General features: G+C 59.5%; 1 protein-coding gene across 1 annotated transcript in view; it reads right to left on the bottom strand.

Annotated features, from left to right (window-relative positions):
• COL27A1 (collagen type XXVII alpha 1 chain) overlaps positions 1-21,976 on the bottom strand; it is a 263,084-nt gene that overhangs the window by 7,173 nt on the left and 233,935 nt on the right. Inside the window, 9 exon segments of the mRNA XM_075578501.1 lie at positions 447-500; positions 738-764; positions 1,909-1,944; positions 2,085-2,102; positions 2,700-2,735; positions 3,777-3,830; positions 11,222-11,284; positions 17,871-17,924; positions 20,468-20,575. Of these exon segments, the coding sequence (XP_075434616.1) occupies positions 447-500; positions 738-764; positions 1,909-1,944; positions 2,085-2,102; positions 2,700-2,735; positions 3,777-3,830; positions 11,222-11,284; positions 17,871-17,924; positions 20,468-20,575 (450 nt within the window).

Here is a 21,976-nt window from a genome sequence, read left to right as displayed (position 1 = left end):
CTGCCCTGCGCCCTGTATGTTGGGCCCCGCACTGCCCTGCGCCCTGTATGTTGGGCACTGCCCTGCGCCCTGTGTGTTGGGCACTGCCCTGCGCCCTGTATGTTGGGCACTGCCCTGCGCCCTGTATGTTGGGCACTGCCCTGCGCCCTGTATGTTGGGCACTGCCCTGCGCCCTGTATGTTGCCCTGGACAGACACTCCTCATTGCATTGGATTGATTAGCTCCATAAATTATTAGCTAATAAATCCAACTTTTGCACCATGGGGATCGCCTGTCCATCTTTTTGATTCTCTGAGTGTGCATTGAAAACTCTAGAAGGATGTTGGGCCCTAGAAACCCCGAACGTATGTCCCAACTAATAATAACCAGAGAATGGGCCAATATCTTCTTGGAGTTATGCACTCAGAGTCCTGTTTTCCAAAGTAGACGTAACAGTTTGGACTTACCGGTCCACTGGAGTCCATCAGGGTCTGGTAAGCTGCATTGATGTCCTCTTGCCTCTGGAAAGAAGGTGTGCGTCAGTGACCTTGTGATTGGGGGCTGGAGGCACGGCCGTAATATTTAGGCATAACAAAGAGGGTCTCGGACCCTTATTTTAAAGGGAACAGGCTGTGGCGGCATTTTACAAGACCGCCCGCCGCACAGTGACAGAACCAGGGGGCTTCCCGATATAACACGGGAACACAGAGACTTCACATGCAGGACACACCAGGGAAGAAATATATTGTGCAACTTACAAACGAATCAGAAATCACTGGAGGCCCCTGTTAAAAAATAAATAAATACAAGTAACGCACATGTTAATAACCAAGTATTGATAAACTGTAAGGAGTCAGGAACTGTGATGTTGTAAGGTAAGTTTATTTGTAATTCAAGGACCATGAATAAATACAATCTATTGATTATGCCCCAGAGACCTTCATGCAGCCACCTGTAAGGTGGAATTGTGTACGTGGTAATCTCCAGAAGGGTGAGAAATTATATTATCATCACACTCACTATTGCAGGGGCGGCCAACTCCAGTCTTCAAGGGCCACCAACAGGTCAGGTTTTCAGGATATCCCTGCTTCAGCACAGGTGGCTCAATCAGTCCTTGGTTCAGCACCCGTTGGTGGTCCTTGAGGACTGGAGTTGCCCACCCGTGGGTTACTGTGAGATGGTACCCCTGCGAGATGGTACCCCTGCGAGATGGTACCCCTGCGAGATGGTACCCCTGCGAGATGGTACCCCTGCGAGATGGTACCCCTGCGAGATGGTACCCCTGAGAGATGGTACCCCTGAGAGATGGTACCCCTGAGAGATGGTACCCCTGCGAGATGGTACCCCTGCGAGATGGTACCCCTGCGAGATGGTACCCCTGTGAGATCGTACCACACAAAGGCCTTGCAGGGAGGAAGGGAATGAACTCTACTACAATTCCATTTAGCAGATACCCGAGACTGTCCACTACACATTGACCTGCCCATAATATGCTTAAAGGGGGAGGGGGGGCGCTCACTGGTTCTGGTGGCACATACCAGGGGGACGGGGTCTCCGGAGCAGAACTGAAGGCAGGTCAGCACCGGAGACCCCCTGCTTCACACACAAGGAAGGAAGTACTCCTTTAAGACACCCAATATGGCTGCATGAGCGGAGAGAGGGTCCTCATTCTTAGGCCACGCTAGGCACGCCACGGAGCGCGTGACATCACACGCGCCTGCCGCAGAGGCGATTTGTGGCCTAGGGGGAGTCGTGGCGGAGACCTGCCCGTGACATCACGTGAGCGGTTCGCCCTCATTGGCTGAACCGTGCATGTGACCCAGCCGCCGCGAGACAAAGTCAACTTATTTTGTCTGCTCGGCGCTCGCGCGCGCTATGGCCGGCCTCATTGAGGCACAGCCTTTTGTTCACGCACGGACGCGGACTTACCGGTGGTCCAGGTTTTCCTCGGGGACCAGGAGGACCCTGAAAAAGATAGAGAAGTTAGAATGACATTCGCCATATAACCCCCTCGGCAACATTAGATGCGCCGGCGCCGGCCTCACCCCGACACCCGGCGGCGTTTCATACTCACAGATCGTATGATATTGGTTTTGGAGACTTACCCGCGGTCCCGACGTTCCCTGAAAGGAAAGGAGACGGAGATATAATATCTGCGCAGTCCTTCTGTACGCCGAGATTTAACCCCGCGCTGCAGGAGGCCGGCGGAGGCGCCAACACACCGGCGGATCCTCCCGCACGGATAGGCTTCTAAGGCTAAGGCCCCGGTCACGCCGCTGTAACGTGCGCCCGCGAGATTCCCCGGTCTGCAGCTCACTGCAGGAGGAGAGACCGGGGGGGGGGGGGGATGGGGGGCGGCATGACGTCACCCGGCAGGTTCGCCCTCATTGGCTGAACCGCCGGGGGGGCGTGGCCTAATCGCTCGACGCGAGTCCTGCTCTCAATTCTATTGAGAGCAGGAGCAGCTCTCGCCTGAGCGCTGCGGCCCCCCTCGCCGCGGGCCCGGGCGCCATTGAGGAGGAGGGCTCTCGTCCGTGCAGCGTCCGCCACAGCGGGCGCCGCAGTAGGCAGCGGGGGCAAGGCCTAAGGCTTCTACATTTTTGCAACTGCTCTTAATTGCAAAATGTAGGGTGTCCAGGTCCCCATTTACTGCAAAGCGCCTCCTCATAACAGGACGCGGCTCATCCATAAACCCTCCCTTCCTCACACACGAGACTTACCGTGTCCCCCCGTGTGCCCCCGTCTCCGGAAGGGCCCTGAAAGGAGGAGACAGACGTGCGATGAGTAACCGGTCCTTCTTACAGTGACATGAAGGGGTTACCCCGTGTGGCTGCACGAGTCCCTAAGCTCCTGATGCTTCTGGAGAGGTCTAAATACCCATATTGGCGGTGGCAGAAATGCCGGGCTGGACCGCGGGACTAGCCGGGCGGGTAAGAGTGGAACTGTAGGCGTTTACGAACAGCTGGTGTTATTTGGGGGGAAATGACTTCTTTTCAGGCTGATTTTCAATTTGGCCAAAGAACGCGCAGTATTTGGCGCTGCGGATCCTTACCGTTCTAGAAAAGGGGGGGCAAGAAACGGGCAACGATGCCAATTCAAGTCCTCAAGGGCCACCAACATGTCAGGTTTCAAGGCTATCCCTGCTTCAGCGCAGGTGGCTCAATCAGTGGCTTAGTCAATGACTGCACCACCTGTGCTGAAGCAGGGACATTCTTAGTCAGGATAGGTTTACACCTACCAGGCATTTTCAGTGATCCATAAAAAGTGGAGAACAAGAAGTGCGGGTACCGCAGGTACTGGTACTGATCGTTTCCGTGTGTGGGTTCGGTACCTGCTCCCCGAGCTCCATGCATTATTGCAGGCTCGCCCCAAAGAACGCACAGTTACCACGGCCCTCGACACATTGGCAAACACTTTACAGGACCCGCGTACCCGACCGGCGCGGTGTTACCGTGCCCCATACACAGCGGCCTCCGAGCGAGCTTCAAAGAGAACTGGAGGGTCGGGGTATAAACAAAGTACTCGGTGGGGCTGACTCGGCAGGAGTGGGAGTGGGTGCGTGGGAGTGGGAGTGGGTGCGTGCGTGCGAGCGGGTGGGTGCGTGCGAGCGAGTGGGTGCGTGCGAGCGAGTGCGTGCGAGCGAGCGGGTGCGTGCGAGCGGGTGCGTGCGAGCGGATGCGAGCGAGTGGGTGCGTGCGAGCGAGGGCGAGCGAGCAAGTGCGTGCGAGCGAGCGGGTGCGTGCGAGGGAGCGAGTGGGTGCGTGGGAGTGAGTGGGTGCGTGGGAGTGGGTACTTACTGGGTTTCCAGTGGGGCCCACAATTCCTACAGGTCCGATAACGCCTTCATTTCCCTGAAAAGATAAACAAAGTCAGAGACAGCAGTACTCAAACCAACTGCACCTGTATGTAACGGCTTCAGGCAAGGTGAGCGCTGCACCTGTAACGGCTTCAGGCAAGGTGAGCGCTGCACCTGTATGTAACGGCTTCAGACAAGGTGAGCGCTGCACCTGTATGTAACGGCTTCAGGCGAGGTGAGCGCGGCACCTGTATGTAACGGCTTCAGACAAGGTGAGCGCTGCACCTGTATGTAACGGCTTCAGACAAGGTGAGCGCTGCACCTGTATGTAACGGCTTCAGACAAGGCGAGCGCTGCACCTGTATGTAACGGCTTCAGACAAGGTGAGCGCTGCACCTGTATGTAACGGCTTCAGACAAGGTGAGCGCTGCACCTGTATGTAACGGCTTCAGACAAGGTGAGCGCTGCACCTGTATGTAACGGCGTCAGACAAGGTGAGCGCTGCACCTGTATGTAACGGCTTCAGACAAGGTGAGCGCTGCACCTGTATGTAACGGCGTCAGACAAGGTGAGCGCTGCACCTGTATGTAACGGCGTCAGACAAGGTGAGCGCTGCACCTGTATGTAACGGCTACAGACACGGTGAGCGCTGCACCTGTATGTAACGGCTACAGACACGGTGAGCGCTGCACCTGTAACGGCTTCAGGCAAGGTGAGCGCTGCACCTGTATGTAACGGCGTCAGACAAGGTGAGCGCTGCACCTGTATGTAACGGCGTCAGACAAGGTGAGCGCTGCACCTGTATGTAACGGCTACAGACACGGTGAGCGCTGCACCTGTATGTAACGGCTACAGACAAGGTGAGCGCTGCACCTGTATGTAACGGCTTCAGACAAGGTGAGCGCTGCACCTGTATGTAACGGCTTCAGACAAGGTGAGCGCTGCACCTGTATGTAACGGCTTCAGACAAGGTGAGCGCTGCACCTGTATGTAACGGCGTCAGACAAGGTGAGCGCTGCACCTGTATGTAACGGCTACAGACACGGTGAGCGCTGCACCTGTATGTAACGGCTACAGACAAGGTGAGCGCTGCACCTGTATGTAACGGCGTCAGACAAGGTGAGCGCTGCACCTGTATGTAACGGCGTCAGACAAGGTGAGCGCTGCACCTGTATGTAACGGCTTCAGACAAGGTGAGCGCTGCACCTGTATGTAACGGCGTCAGACAAGGTGAGCGCTGCACCTGTATGTAACGGCTACAGACACGGTGAGCGCTGCACCTGTATCTAACGGCTTCAGACAAGGTGAGCGCTGCACCTGTATGTAACGGAGGCGAGCGCTGCACCTGTATGTAACGGCGTCAGACAAGGTGAGCGCTGCACCTGTATGTAATGGCGTCAGACAAGGTGAGCGCTGCACCTGTATGTAACGGCTTCAGACAAGGTGAGCGCTGCACCTGTATGTAACGGCTTCAGACAAGGTGAGCGCTGCACCTGTATGTAACGGCTTCAGACAAGGTGAGCGCTGCACCTGTATGTAACGGCGTCAGACGAGGTGAGCGCTGCACCTGTATGTAACGGCGTCAGACGAGGTGAGCGCTGCACCTGTATGTAACGGCTTCAGACAAGGTGAGCGCTGCACCTGTATGTAACGGCGTCAGACAAGGTGAGCGCTGCACCTGTATGTAACGGCTACAGACACGGTGAGCGCTGCACCTGTATCTAACGGCTTCAGACAAGGTGAGCGCTGCACCTGTATGTAACGGAGGCGAGCGCTGCACCTGTATGTAACGGCGTCAGACAAGGTGAGCGCTGCACCTGTATGTAATGGCGTCAGACAAGGTGAGCGCTGCACCTGTATGTAACGGCTTCAGACAAGGTGAGCGCTGCACCTGTATGTAACGGCTTCAGACAAGGTGAGCGCTGCACCTGTATGTAACGGCTTCAGACAAGGTGAGCGCTGCACCTGTATGTAACGGCGTCAGACGAGGTGAGCGCTGCACCTGTATGTAACGGCGTCAGACGAGGTGAGCGCTGCACCTGTATGTAACGGCTTCAGACAAGGTGAGCGCTGCACCTGTATGTAACGGCTTCAGACAAGGTGAGCGCGGCACCTGTATGTAACGGCGTCAGACAAGGTGAGCGCTGCACCTGTATGTAACGGCGTCAGACGAGGTGAGCGCTGCACCTGTATGTAACGGCGTCAGACGAGGTGAGCGCTGCACCTGTATGTAACGGCGTCAGACGAGGTGAGCGCTGCACCTGTATGTAACGGCTTCAGACAAGGCGAGCGCTGCACCTGTATGTAACGGCTTCAGACAAGGTGAGCGCTGCACCTGTATGTAACGGCGTCAGACAAGGTGAGCGCTGCACCTGTATGTAACGGCGTCAGACAAGGTGAGCGCTGCACCTGTATGTAACGGCTTCAGACAAGGTGAGCGCTGCACCTGTATGTAACGGCTTCAGACAAGGTGAGCGCTGCACCTGTATGTAACGGCGTCAGACACGGTGAGCGCTGCACCTGTATGTAACGGCTACAGACACGGTGAGCGCTGCACCTGTATGTAACGGCTACAGACACGGTGAGCGCTGCACCTGTAACGGCTTCAGGCAAGGTGAGCGCTGCACCTGTATGTAACGGCGTCAGACAAGGTGAGCGCTGCACCTGTATGTAACGGCGTCAGACAAGGTGAGCGCTGCACCTGTATGTAACGGCTACAGACACGGTGAGCGCTGCACCTGTATGTAACGGCTACAGACAAGGTGAGCGCTGCACCTGTATGTAACGGCTTCAGACAAGGTGAGCGCTGCACCTGTATGTAACGGCTTCAGACAAGGTGAGCGCTGCACCTGTATGTAACGGCTTCAGACAAGGTGAGCGCTGCACCTGTATGTAACGGCGTCAGACAAGGTGAGCGCTGCACCTGTATGTAACGGCTACAGACACGGTGAGCGCTGCACCTGTATGTAACGGCTACAGACAAGGTGAGCGCTGCACCTGTATGTAACGGCGTCAGACAAGGTGAGCGCTGCACCTGTATGTAACGGCGTCAGACAAGGTGAGCGCTGCACCTGTATGTAACGGCTTCAGACAAGGTGAGCGCTGCACCTGTATGTAACGGCGTCAGACAAGGTGAGCGCTGCACCTGTATGTAACGGCTACAGACACGGTGAGCGCTGCACCTGTATCTAACGGCTTCAGACAAGGTGAGCGCTGCACCTGTATGTAACGGAGGCGAGCGCTGCACCTGTATGTAACGGCGTCAGACAAGGTGAGCGCTGCACCTGTATGTAATGGCGTCAGACAAGGTGAGCGCTGCACCTGTATGTAACGGCTTCAGACAAGGTGAGCGCTGCACCTGTATGTAACGGCTTCAGACAAGGTGAGCGCTGCACCTGTATGTAACGGCTTCAGACAAGGTGAGCGCTGCACCTGTATGTAACGGCGTCAGACGAGGTGAGCGCTGCACCTGTATGTAACGGCGTCAGACGAGGTGAGCGCTGCACCTGTATGTAACGGCTTCAGACAAGGTGAGCGCTGCACCTGTATGTAACGGCGTCAGACAAGGTGAGCGCTGCACCTGTATGTAACGGCTACAGACACGGTGAGCGCTGCACCTGTATCTAACGGCTTCAGACAAGGTGAGCGCTGCACCTGTATGTAACGGAGGCGAGCGCTGCACCTGTATGTAACGGCGTCAGACAAGGTGAGCGCTGCACCTGTATGTAATGGCGTCAGACAAGGTGAGCGCTGCACCTGTATGTAACGGCTTCAGAGAAGGTGAGCGCTGCACCTGTATGTAACGGCTTCAGACAAGGTGAGCGCTGCACCTGTATGTAACGGCTTCAGACAAGGTGAGCGCTGCACCTGTATGTAACGGCGTCAGACGAGGTGAGCGCTGCACCTGTATGTAACGGCGTCAGACGAGGTGAGCGCTGCACCTGTATGTAACGGCTTCAGACAAGGTGAGCGCTGCACCTGTATGTAACGGCTTCAGACAAGGTGAGCGCGGCACCTGTATGTAACGGCGTCAGACAAGGTGAGCGCTGCACCTGTATGTAACGGCGTCAGACGAGGTGAGCGCTGCACCTGTATGTAACGGCGTCAGACGAGGTGAGCGCTGCACCTGTATGTAACGGCGTCAGACGAGGTGAGCGCTGCACCTGTATGTAACGGCTTCAGACAAGGCGAGCGCTGCACCTGTATGTAACGGCTTCAGACAAGGTGAGCGCTGCACCTGTATGTAACGGCGTCAGACAAGGTGAGTGCTGCACCTGTATGTAACGGCGTCAGACAAGGTGAGCGCTGCACCTGTATGTAACGGCTTCAGACAAGGTGAGCGCTGCACCTGTATGTAACGGCTTCAGACAAGGTGAGCGCTGCACCTGTATGTAACGGCGTCAGACAAGGTGAGCGCTGCACCTGTGTGTAACGGCTACAGACACGGTGAGCGCTGCACCTGTATGTAACGGCTTCAGACAAGGTGAGCGCTGCACCTGTATGTAACGGCGTCAGACAAGGTGAGCGCTGCACCTGTATGTAACGGCGTCAGACAAGGTGAGCGCTGCACCTGTATGTAACGGCTTCAGACAAGGTGAGCGCTGCACCTGTATGTAACGGCGTCAGACAAGGTGAGCGCTGCACCTGTATGTAACGGCGTCAGACAAGGTGAGCGCTGCACCTGTATGTAACGGCTTCAGACAAGGTGAGCGCTGCACCTGTATGTAACGGCGTCAGACAAGGTGAGCGCTGCACCTGTATGTAACGGCGTCAGACAAGGTGAGCGCTGCACCTGTATGTAACGGCTTCAGACAAGGTGAGCGCTGCACCTGTATGTAACGGCGTCAGACAAGGTGAGCGCTGCACCTGTATGTAACGGCGTCAGACAAGGTGAGCGCTGCACCTGTATGTAACGGCGTCAGACACGGTGAGCGCTGCACCTGTATGTAACGGCGTCAGACAAGGTGAGCGCTGCACCTGTATGTAACGGCGTCAGACAAGGTGAGCGCTGCACCTGTATGTAACGGCGTCAGACAAGGTGAGCGCTGCACCTGTATGTAACGGCGTCAGACAAGGTGAGCGCTGCACCTGTATGTAACGGCTTCAGACAAGGTGAGCGCTGCACCTGTATGTAACGGCGTCAGACAAGGTGAGCGCTGCACCTGTATGTAACGGCGTCAGACAAGGTGAGCGCTGCACCTGTATGTAACGGCTTCAGACAAGGTGAGCGCTGCACCTGTATGTAACGGCTTCAGACAAGGTGAGCGCTGCACCTGTATGTAACGGCGTCAGACACGGTGAGCGCTGCACCTGTATGTAACGGCGTCAGACAAGGTGAGCGCTGCACCTGTATGTAATGGCGTCAGACAAGGTGAGCGCTGCACCTGTATGTAACGGCGTCAGACAAGGTGAGCGCTGCACCTGTATGTAACGGCTTCAGACAAGGTGAGCGCTGCACCTGTATGTAACGGCGTCAGACGAGGTGAGCGCAGCACCTGTATGTAACGGCGTCAGACGAGGTGAGCGCTGCACCTGTATGTAACGGCGTCAGACAAGGTGAGCGCTGCACCTGTATGTAACGGCGTCAGACAAGGTGAGCGCTGCACCTGTATGTAACGGCGTCAGACAAGGTGAGCGCTGCACCTGTATGTAACGGCGTCAGACAAGGTGAGCGCTGCACCTGTATGTAACGGCGTCAGACAAGGTGAGCGCTGCACCTGTATGTAACGGCGTCAGACAAGGTGAGCGCTGCACCTGTATGTAACGGCTTCAGACAAGGTGAGCGCTGCACCTGTATGTAACGGCGTCAGACAAGGTGAGCGCTGCACCTGTATGTAACGGCTTCAGACAAGGTGAGCGCTGCACCTGTATGTAACGGCTTCAGACAAGGTGAGCGCTGCACCTGTATGTAACGGCTTCAGACAAGGTGAGCGCTGCACCTGTATGTAACTGCTTCAGACAAGGTGAGCGCTGCACCTGTATGTAACGGCGTCAGACGAGGTGAGCGCTGCACCTGTATGTAACGGCGTCAGACAAGGTGAGCGCTGCACCTGTATGTAACGGCTTCAGACAAGGTGAGCGCTGCACCTGTATGTAACGGCTTCAGACACGGTGAGCGCTGCACCTGTATGTAACGGCGTCAGACGAGGTGAGCGCTGCACCTGTATGTAACGGCGTCAGACAAGGTGAGCGCTGTAACGCTTTGCACAGGTAACCAGGCAATAGGTGCTACATTCAGTGCATGGGCGCAGAACAGATCTCACCGCTATACTTAAATTACATGACCTAGGCCAGGGGTGGGCAACTTTAGTCCTCAAGGATCACCAACAGGTCAGGTTTTCAGAATATCCCTGCTTCAGCACAGGTGGTGCAGTCTTCAACTGAGCCACCTGTGCTGAAGCAGAGATATCCTGAAAACCTGACCTGTTGGTGGCACTTGAGGATTGGAGTTGGCCGCCCCTGACCCAGGTTGAAAAAAGGCCTTGAAAGATATGACATCACGCACGGTGCACTGATCCAGTTACACATTTGGGATGGAGGATTTGGGGGGGAAATAAAAGGGGGAAAAAATGGGGTACAGATACGCCGAACTCCTGTAACTCCTCCCCCAAAAGACTCTCCCCAAGGTGCAAGCTGGGACAGAGACACAGAATGTGATACATTTTATTATAATCTGTGCACCATGTAACTCCCCCCAACTTCTCCTACTGACTCTCCCCAAGGTGCAAGCTGGGACAGAGACGCAGAATGTGATACATCTCATTATAATCTGTGCACCATGTAACTCCCCCAACTCCTCCTACTTACTCTCCCCAAGGTGCATGCTGGGACAGAGACGCAGAATGTGATACATCTCATTATAATCTGTGCACCATGTAACTCCCCCCAACTCCTCCTACTGACCCTCCCCCAAGGTGCATGCTGGGACAGACGCAGAATGTGATACATCTCATTATAATCTGTGCACCATGTAACTCCCCCCAACTCCTCCTACTGACTCTCCCCAAGGTGCATGCTGGGACAGACGCAGAATGTGATACATCTCATTATAATCTGTGCACCATGTAACTCCCCCCAACTCCTCCTACTGACTCTCCCCAAGGTGCATGCTGGGGCAGAGACGCAGAATGTGATACATCTCATTATAATCTGTGCACCATGTAACTCCCCCCAACTCCTCCTACTGACTCTCCCCAAGGTGCATGCTGGGACAGAGACGCAGAATGTGATACATCTCATTATAATCTGTGCACCATGTAACTCCTCCCCAACTCCTCCTACTGACTCCCCCTACTGACTCTTCCCAAGGTGCAAGCCGAGCCATGTGTAATGTAGGCATGCATATACAGTACATATGTTTGGTAACGTACAGGTGCCGCGCTATGGGAAAGGACGGGAGGGATCTGTAACCACAAGGTGCCCCGTGTAGACTGGTCTGAAACTTACCGTTAGCCCCGGGGGGCCTTTGGGTCCCTGAATGCCTTTAAACCCAAAGTCACCAGGAGGTCCCTGCAAAGATAACACAGCAAAACCTTTAAATAGACACATACCCAGCGCACAGCGTTCCCGTACCCGCGTCATCCTGTCCTGCGCTGTCCCAGCACCCAACGCACAGCGTTCCCATACCCGCGTCATCCTGTCCTGCGCTGTCCCAGCACCCAACGCACAGCGTTCCCGTACCCGCGTCATCCTGTCCTGCGCTGTCCCAGCACACACCCAACGCACAGCGTTCCCGTACCCGCGTCATCCTGTCCTGCGCTGCCCAGCACCCAACGCACAGCGTTCCCGTACCCACGTCATCCTGTCCTGCGCTGCCCAGCACACACCCAACGCACAGCGTTCCCGTACCCGCGTCATCCTGTCCTGCGCTGCCCAGCACACACCCAACGCACAGCGTTCCCGTACCCGCGTCATCCTGTCCTGCGCTGCCCAGCACCCAACGCACAGCGTTCCCGTACCCGCGTCATCCTGTCCTGCGCTGTCCCAGCACCCAACGCACAGCGTTCCCGTACCCGCGTCATCCTGTCCTGCGCTGCGCAGCACCCAACGCACAGCGTTCCCGTACCCGCGTCATCCTGTCCTGCGCTGCCCAGCCCACAACGCACAGCGTTCCCGTACCCGCGTCATCCTGTCCTGCGCTGCCCCAGCACCCAACGCACAGCGTACCCGTACCCGCGTCATCCTGTCCTGCGCTGCCCAGCACCCAACGCACAGCGTTCCCGTACCCGCGTCATCCTGTCCTGCGCTGTCCCAGCACACACCCAACGCACAGCGTTCCCGTACCCGCGTCATCCTGTCCTGCGCTGCCCAGCACACACCCAACGCACAGCGTTCCCGTACCCGCGTCATCCTGTCCTGCGCTGTCCAGCACCCAACGCACAGCGTTCCCGTACCCGCGTCATCCTGTCCTGCGCTGCCCAGCACCCAACGCACAGCGTTCCCGTACCCGCGTCATCCTGTCCTGCGCTGCCCCAGCATCCAGCGCAAGCGTTCCCGTACCCGCGTCATCCTGTCCTGCGCTGCCCAGCACCCAACGCACAGCGTTCCCGTACCCGCGTCATCCTGTCCTGCGCTGCCCAGCACCCAACGCACAGCGTTCCCGTACCCGCGTCATCCTGTCCTGCGCTGACCTAGCACCCAACGCACAGCGTTCCCGTACCCGCGTCATCCTGTCCTGCGCTGCCCAGCACCCAACGCACAGCGTTCCCGTACCCGCGTCATCCTGTCCTACGCTGTCCCAGCACCCAACGCACAGCGTTCCCGTACCCGCGTCATCCTGTCCTGCGCTGTCCCAGCACACACCCAACGCACAGCGTTCCCGTACCCGCGTCATCCTGTCCTGCGCTGTCCCAGCACCCAACGCACAGCGTTCCCGTACCCGCGTCATCCTGTCCTGCGCTGCCCAGCACCCAACGCACAGCGTTCCCGTACCCGCGTCATCCTGTCCTGCGCTGCCCAGCCCACAACGCACAGCGTTCCCGTACCCGCGTCATCCTGTCCTGCGCTGCCCAGCCCACAACGCACAGCGTTCCCGTACCCGCGTCATCCTGTCCTGCGCTGCCCCAGCACCCAACGCACAGCGTTCCCGTACCCGCGTCATCCTGTCCTGCGCTGCCCAGCACCCAACGCACAGCGTTCCCGTACCCGCGTCATCCTGTCCTGCGCTGTCCCAGCACACACCCAACGCACAGCGTTCCCGTACCCGCGTCATCCTGTCCTGCGCTGCCCAGCACACACCCAACGCACAGCGTTCCCGTACCCGCGTCATCCTGTCCTGCGCTGTCCAGCACCCAACGCACAGCGTTCCCGTACCCGCGTCATCCTGTCCTGCGCTGCCCAGCACCCAACGCACAGCGTTCCCGTACCCGCGTCATCCTGTCCTGCGCTGCCCCAGCATCCAGCGCACAGCGTTCCCGTACCCGCATCATCCTGTCCTGCGCTGCCCAGCACCCAACGCACAGCGTTCCCGTACCCGCGTCATCCTGTCCTGCGCTGCCCAGCACCCAACGCACAGCGTTCCCGTACCCGCGTCATCCTGTCCTGCGCTGACCTAGCACCCAACGCACAGCGTTCCCGTACCCGCGTCATCCTGTCCTGCGCTGCCCAGCACCCAACGCACAGCGTTCCCGTACCCGCGTCATCCTGTCCTGCGCTGTCCCAGCACCCAACGCACAGCGTTCCCGTACCCGCGTCATCCTGTCCTGCGCTGTCCCAGCACACACCCAACGCACAGCGTTCCCGTACCCGCGTCATCCTGTCCTGCGCTGTTCCAGCACCCAACGCACAGCGTTCCCGTACCCGCGTCATCCTGTCCTGCGCTGTCCCAGCACCCAACGCACAGCGTTCCCGTACCCGCGTCATCCTGTCCTGCGTTGCCCAGCACCCAACGCACAGCGTTCCCGTACCCGCGTCATCCTGTCCTGCGTTGCCCAGCACCCAACGCACAGCGTTCCCGTACCCGCGTCATCCTGTCCTGCGCTGCCCAGCCCACAACGCACAGCGTTCCCGTACCCGCGTCATCCTGTCCTGCGTTGCCCAGCACCCAACGCACAGCGTTCCCGTACCCGCGTCATCCTGTCCTGCGCTGCCCAGCACCCAACGCATAGCGTTCCCGTACCCGCGTCATCCTGTCCTGCGCTGCCCAGCACCCAACGCACAGTGTTCCCGTACCCGCGTCATCCTGTCCTGCGCTGTCCCAGCACCCAACGCACAGCGTTCCCGTACCCGCGTCATCCTGTCCTGCGCTGACCTAGCACCCAACGCACAGCGTTCCCGTACCCGCGTCATCCTGTCCTGCGCTGTCCCAGCACCCAACGCACAGCGTTCCCGTACCCGCGTCATCCTGTCCTGCGCTGTCCCAGCACAACGCACAGCGTTCCCGTACCCGCGTCATCCTGTCCTGCGCTGCCCAGCACCCAACGCACAGCGTTCCCGTACCCGCGTCATCCTGTCCTGCGCTGTCCCAGCACACACCCAACGCACAGCGTTCCCGTACCCGCGTCATCCTGTCCTGCGCTGCCCAGCACCCAACGCACAGCGTTCCCGTACCCGCGTCATCCTGTCCTGCGCTGCCCAGCACCCAACGCACAGCGTTCCCGTACCCGCGTCATCCTGTCCTGCGCTGTCCAGCACCCAACGCACAGCGTTCCCGTACCCGCGTCATCCTGTTCTGCGCTGCCCAGCACAACGCACAGCGTTCCCGTACCCGCGTCATCCTGTCCTGCGCTGCCCAGCACCCAACGCACAGCGTTCCCGTACCCGCGTCATCCTGTCCTGCGCTGCCCCAGCACACACCCAACGCACAGCGTTCCCGTACCCGCGTCATCCTGTCCTGCGCTGCCCAGCACACACCCAACGCACAGCGTTCCCGTACCCGCGTCATCCTGTCCTGCGCTGTCCAGCACCCAACGCACAGCGTTCCCGTACCCGCGTCATCCTGTTCTGCGCTGCCCAGCACAACGCACAGCGTTCCCGTACCCGCGTCATCCTGTCCTGCGCTGTCCAGCACCCAACGCACAGCGTTCCCGTACCCGCGTCATCCTGTCCTGCGCTGCCCAGCACCCAATGCACAGCGTTCCCGTACCCGCGTCATCCTGTCCTGCGCTGCCCAGCACCCAACGCACATCGTTCCCGTACCCGCGTCATCCTGTCCTGCGCTGTCCAGCACCCAACGCACAGCGTTCCCGTACCCGCGTCATCCTGTCCTGCGCTGTCCCAGCACCCAATGCACAGCGTTCCCATACCCGCGTCATCCTGTCCTGCGCTGCCCAGCTCCCAACGCACAGCGTTCCCTTACCCGCGTCATCCTGTCCTGCGTTGCCCAGCACCCAACGCACAGCGTTCCCGTACCCGCGTCATCCTGTCCTGCGCTGCCCAGCACCCAACGCACAGCGTTCCCGTACCCGCGTCATCCTGTCCTGCGCTGACCTAGCACCCAACGCACAGCGTTCCCGTACCCGCGTCATCCTGTCCTGCGCTGACCTAGCACCCAACGCACAGCGTTCCCATACCTGCGTCATCCTGTCCTGCGCTGCCCAGCACCCAACGCACAGCGTTCCCGTACCCGCGTCATCCTGTCCTGCGCTGCCCAGCACCCAACGCACAGCGTTCCCATACCCGCGTCATCCTGTCCTGCGCTGCCCCAACACCCAACGCACAGCGTTCCCGTACCCGCGTCATCCTGTCCTGCGCTGCCCAGCACCCAACGCACAGCGTTCCCATACCCGCGTCATCCTGTCCTGCGCTGCCCAGCACACACCAAATGCACAGCGTTCCCGTACCCGCGTCATCCTGTCCTGCGCTGCCCAGCACCCAACGCACAGCGTTCCCGTACCCGCGTCATCCTGTCCTGCGCTGCCCAGCACACACCAAACGCACAGCGTTCCCGTACCCGCGTCATCCTGTCCTGCGCTGCCCAGCACACACCAAACGCACAGCGTTCCCGTACCCGCGTCATCCTGTCCTGCGCTGTCCAGCACCCAACGCACAGCGTTCCCGTACCCGCGTCATCCTGTCCTGCGCTGCCCAGCACAACGCACAGCGTTCCCGTACCCGCGTCATCCTGTCCTGCGCTGCCCAGCACAACGCACAGCGTTCCCGTACCCGCGTCATCCTGTCCTGCGCAGCCCAGCACCCAACGCACAGCGTTCCCGTACCCGCGTCATCCTGTCCTGCGCTGCCCCAGCACCCAACGCACAGCGTTCCCGTACCCGCGTCATCCTGTCCTGCGCTGCCCAGCCCACAACGCACAGCGTTCCCGTACCCGCGTCATCCTGTCCTGCGCTGCCCAGCACCCAACGCACAGCGTTCCCGTACCCGCGTCATCCTGTCCTGCGCTGCCCCAGCACCCAACGCACAGCGTTCCCGTACCCGCGTCATCCTGTCCTGCGCTGACCTAGCACCCAACGCACAGCGTTCCCGTACCCGCGTCATCCTGTCCTGCGCTGTCCCAGCACCCAACGCACAGCGTTCCCGTACCCGCGTCATCCTGTCCTGCGCTGCCCAGCACCCAACGCACAGCGTTCCCGTACCCGCGTCATCCTGTCCTGCGCTGCCCAGCACAACGCACAGCGTTCCCGTACCCGCGTCATCCTGTCCTGCGCAGCCCAGCACCCAACGCACAGCGTTCCCGTACCCGCGTCATCCTGTCCTGCGCTGCCCCAGCACCCAACGCACAGCGTTCCCGTACCCGCGTCATCCTGTCCTGCGCAGCCCAGCACCCAACGCACAGCGTTCCCGTACCCGCGTCATCCTGTCCTGCGCTGCCCCAGCACCCAACGCACAGCGTTCCCGTACCCGCGTCATCCTGTCCTGCGCTGCCCAGCACCCAACACACAGCGTTCCCGTACCCGCGTCATCCTGTCCTGCGCTGCCCAGCACCCAACGCACAGCGTTCCCGTACCCGCGTCATCCTGTCCTGCGCTGTCCCAGCACCCAACGCACAGCGTTCCCGTACCCGCGTCATCCTGTCCTGCGCTGCCCAGCACCCAATGCACAGCGTTCCCGTACCCGCGTCATCCTGTCCTGCGCTGTCCCAGCACCCAACGCACAGCGTTCCCGTACCCACGTCATCCTGTCCTGCGCTGCCCAGCACCCAACGCACAGCCTTCCCGTACCCGCGTCATCCTGTCCTGCGCTGCCCAGCACCCAACGCACAGCGTTCCCGTACCCGCGTCATCCTGTCCTGCGCTGTCCCAGCACCCAACGCACAGCGTTCCCGTACCCGCGTCATCCTGTCCTGCGCTGTCCCAGCACACACCCAACGCACAGCGTTCCCGTACCCGCGTCATCCTGTCCTGCGCTGTCCCAGCACACACCCAACGCACAGCGTTCCCGTACCCGCGTCATCCTGTCCTGCGCTGTCCCAGCACCCAACGCACAGCGTTCCCGTACCCGCGTCATCCTGTCCTGCGCTGCCCAGCACCCAACGCACAGCGTTCCCGTACCCGCGTCATCCTGTCCTGCGCTGTCCCAGCACACACCCAACGCACAGCGTTCCCGTACCCGGGTCATCCTGTCCTGCGCTGCCCAGCACCCAACGCACAGCGTTCCCGTACCCGCGTCATCCTGTCCTGCGCTGCCCAGCACCCAACGCACAGCGTTCCCGTACCCGCGTCATCCTGTCCTGCCCAGCCCACAACGCACAGCGTTCCCGTACCCGCGTCATCCTGTCCTGCGCTGCCCAGCACCCAACGCACAGCGTTCCCGTACCCGCGTCATCCTGTCCTGCGCTGTCCCAGCACCCAACGCACAGCGTTCCCGTACCCGCGTCATCCTGTCCTGCGCTGCCCAGCCCACAACGCACAGCGTTCCCGTACCCGCGTCATCCTGTCCTGCGCTGCCCAGCCCACAACGCACAGCGTTCCCGTACCCGCGTCATCCTGTCCTGCGCTGACCTAGCACACAACAACCCCTCCGCCACGTCCTGCCTTCCCACACACTGTCTTGTATTTACCAGCCTAGTTTCCCGAAGTAATGGATTTATTGAATTTAAACTCTGTTCTCTTCCTCTTTTAGGAGTTTTTCTAAAAGGAGCTTTAGCCAAATCTCTACAGTGTCTTCAAACGTGGCACGGACCACTGAATAGAACTGGTACCTTTGGTCCAAACAGTCCTGACATGCCGGGGAATCCAGCCTCCCCCGGGTCCCCCTTCAAAGAAGAAGAGAGAAGAGGTTAGAGGCGGCCCTGAGGAGGGAGCCCAGCGTGGCGGGAAGGGAGACGTGGCACCCTGTACAGCCCAGCCTGACGGGAAGGGAGACGTGGCACCCTGTACAGCCCAGCCTGACGGGAAGGGAGACGTGGCACCCTGTACAGCCCAGCCTGGCGGGAAGGGAGACGTGGCACCCTGTACAGCCCAGCCTGGCGGGAAGGGAGACGTGGCACCCTGTACAGCCCAGCCTGGCGGGAAGGGAGACGTGGCACCCTGTACAGCCCAGCCTGACGGGAAGGGAGACGTGGCACCCTGTACAGCCCAGACTGACGGGAAGGGAGACGTGGCACCCTGTACAGCCCAGCCTGACGGGAAGGGAGACGTGGCACCCTGTACAGCCCAGACCGACAGGAAGGGAGACATGGCACCCTGTACAGCCCAGACTGACGGGAAGGGAGACGTGGCACTCTGTACAGCCCAGACTGACGGGAAGGGAGACGTGGCACCCTGTACAGCCCAGACTGACGGGAAGGGAGACGTGGCACCCTGTACAGCCCAGATTGACGGGAAGGGAGACGTGGCACCCTGTACAGCCCAGACTGACGGGAAGGGAGACGTGGCACTCTGTACAGCCCAGACTGACGGGAAGGGAGACGTGGCACTCTGTACAGCCCAGACTGACGGGAAGGGAGACGTGGCACCCTGTACAGCCCAGCCTGACGGGAAGGGAGACGTGGCACCCTGTACAGCCCAGACCGACAGGAAGGGAGACGTGGCACTCTGTACAGCCCAGACTGACGGGAAGGGAGACGTGGCACTCTGTACAGCCCAGACTGACGGGAAGGGAGACGTGGCACCCTGTACAGCCCAGACTGACGGGAAGGGAGACGTGGCACCCTGTACAGCCCAGACCGGCAGGAAGGGAGACGTGGCACCCTGTACAGCCCAGATTGACGGGAAGGGAGACGTGGCACCCTGTACAGCCCAGACTGACGGGAAGGGAGACGTGGCACTCTGTACAGCCCAGACCGACAGGAAGGGAGACGTGGCACCCTGTACAGCCCAGCCTGACGGGAAGGGAGACGTGGCACTCTGTACAGCCCAGACTGACGGGAAGGGAGACGTGGCACTCTGTACAGCCCAGACCGACAGGAAGGGAGACGTGGCACCCTGTACAGCCCAGACTGATGGGAAGGGAGACGTGGCACCCTGTACAGCCCAGACTGATGGGAAGGGAGACGTGGCACCCTGTACAGCCCAGATTGACGGGAAGGGAGACGTGGCACCCTGTACAGCCCAGACCGACAGGAAGGGAGACGTGGCACCCTGTACAGCCCAGATTGACGGGAAGGGAGACGTGGCACCCTGTACAGCCCAGACTGACGGGAAGGGAGACGTGGCACCCTGTACAGCCCAGACCGGCAGGAAGGGAGACGTGGCACCCTGTACAGCCCAGATTGACGGGAAGGGAGACGTGGCACCCTGTACAGCCCAGACTGACGGGAAGGGAGACGTGGCACTCTGTACAGCCCAGACCGACAGGAAGGGAGACGTGGCACCCTGTACAGCCCAGCCTGACGGGAAGGGAGACGTGGCACTCTGTACAGCCCAGACTGACGGGAAGGGAGACGTGGCACTCTGTACAGCCCAGACCGACAGGAAGGGAGACGTGGCACCCTGTACAGCCCAGACTGATGGGAAGGGAGACGTGGCACCCTGTACAGCCCAGACTGATGGGAAGGGAGACGTGGCACCCTGTACAGCCCAGATTGACGGGAAGGGAGACGTGGCACCCTGTACAGCCCAGACCGACAGGAAGGGAGACGTGGCACCCTGTACAGCCCAGATTGACGGGAAGGGAGACGTGGCACCCTGTACAGCCCAGACTGACAGGAAGGGAGACGTGGCACCCTGGACAGCCCAGACTGACGGGAAGGGAGACGTGGCACCCTGTACAGCCCAGATTGACGGGAAGGGAGACGTGGCACCCTGTACAGCCCAGATCACACACAGTTTGCCTCAAGGAAACTGCACCTGAAATGCAGCTCGTGGCTCCCCCAAGAACTAATTGCCCATAAATATTAACACAGCGGGGGTCCCCCATGGGAGTCCCATTCAGAAGCAGGGCCCCCCGCTGTCCTAATCCTGATGGCAAACTCCCCCCCGCCCCGCGCCACATGCGGCTGTAATTAGCCCGCGGTTCACCCACAGCGAATACCGTCTGGCGATGAATCTGGCTGCATCTGTAGCATGGAAACTTGTATTTACAGATTCCAGCGTTTGCCGGGATCTGCGCCAGGGCCCAGGCATGTATAAGTGAGCCCCGGTAACCACGTCTCCGTGTCCTGATCGGCACTGTGTTCCGTGGGATGTGCGGTCCGTGTCACTCCCGCCAGCAGCCTCATTTCCTTGGCTCACTGTTGGAAGCTTTGTCTTGCTCTCGGCTTCTTTCTGTACTGAGTATTTGGGGTTCACCTGGCAGGATGTGGACGTTCCCCCTTTAACCTCCCCCTTCGTTAGTCTTGGTGTTAGTGTTACTGACCGGCTGGCCTTTAACTCCCAGCTCCCCCTTGGCTCCTGGCAATCCCGTGCCGCCTCCTGTGCCGCGGTTTCCTGGGAGCCCCACCTGCCCAGGTACTCCCGTGTCGCCCTAGAACGCACAGAGAAGAATACCGGTCAGCACAGTGCTGCACTAAGGTGTGCGCTCACATACAGTCACTTCTCATTTATCTTTCTCTCCTACGCGCAGAGCAGCGGATAATGTCCTCCCTGTGAAGGGATCTCTCACCCTGTCCCCTCCCTGTGAAGGGATCTCTCACCCTACCCTCCACTCTGAAGGGATCTCTCACTCTGTCCCCTCCCTGTAAAGGGATCTCTCACCCTGTCCCCTCCCTGTGAAGGGATCTCTCACCCTGTCCCCTCCCCCCTGAAGGGATCTCTCACCCTGTCCCCTCCCCCCTGAAGGGATCTCTCACCCTGTCCCCTCCCCTCTGAAGGGATCTCTCACCCTGTCCCCTCCCTGTGAAGGGATCTCTCACCCTGTCCCCTCTCCCTGTGAAGGGATCTCTCACCCTGTCCCCTCCCTGTGAAGGGATCTCTCACCCTGTCCCCTCCCTGTGAAGGGATCTCTCACCCTGTCCCCTCCCTGTGAAGGGATCTCTCACTCTGCCCCCTCCCTCTGAAGGGATCTCTCACTCTGCCCCCCCCCTCTGAAGGGATCTCTCACCCTGCCCCCCCCTCTGAAGGGATCTCTCACTCTGTCCCCTCCCTCTGAAGGGATCTCACTCTGTCCCCTCCCTCTGAAGGGATCTCTCACCCTGCCCTCCTCTCTGAAGGGATCTCTCACCCTGGGGAGGTGTGGTGGAGGCGTGGCCGTGACATCACGAGGCCGGTTTGCCCTCAGTGGCGGGGGGGGGGGGGGGGGGGGGGGCTCGTGCTTCTTATCTGCCGTCAAATTGTACGTTTCTAACTAAACTAGTTGGCACCAAAGAGGCCTGTAAGCATTGCACGGTATACTGCACGGTATACTGCACTGTATACTGTGCGGCTTGTTGCACGGTATACTGCGCGGCTTGTTGCACGGTATACTGCGCGGCTTGTTGCGCGGTATATTGCACGGTATACTGCGCGGCTTATTGCACGGTATACTGCGCGGCTTGTTGCACTGTATACTGCACTGTCTATTGCACGGTATACTGCGCGGCTTGTTGCACTGTATACTGCACTGTCTATTGCACGGTATACTGCGCGGCTTGTTGCACTGTATACTGCACTGTCTATTGCACGGTATACTGCGCGGCTTGTTGCACTGTATACTGCACTGTATATTGCACGGTATACTGCGCGGCTTGTTGCACTGTATACTGCACGGCTTGTTGCACTGTATATTGCACTGTATACTGTGCGGCTTGTTGCGCTGTATATTGCACGGTATACTGCACTGTATATTGCGCGGTATACTGCACTGTATATTGTGTGTGATACAGTATGATATGTGAGGCTCACAGATACCCCCCCAGACTATTTGGGGAGTTTTGTAACCCCGTCTATT

This window comes from Ascaphus truei, chromosome 21 (genome assembly GCF_040206685.1).
Source record: "Ascaphus truei isolate aAscTru1 chromosome 21, aAscTru1.hap1, whole genome shotgun sequence".
Lineage (NCBI taxonomy): Eukaryota > Metazoa > Chordata > Amphibia > Anura > Ascaphidae > Ascaphus > Ascaphus truei.
This window is presented reverse-complemented; position numbering and strand designations above follow the sequence as displayed.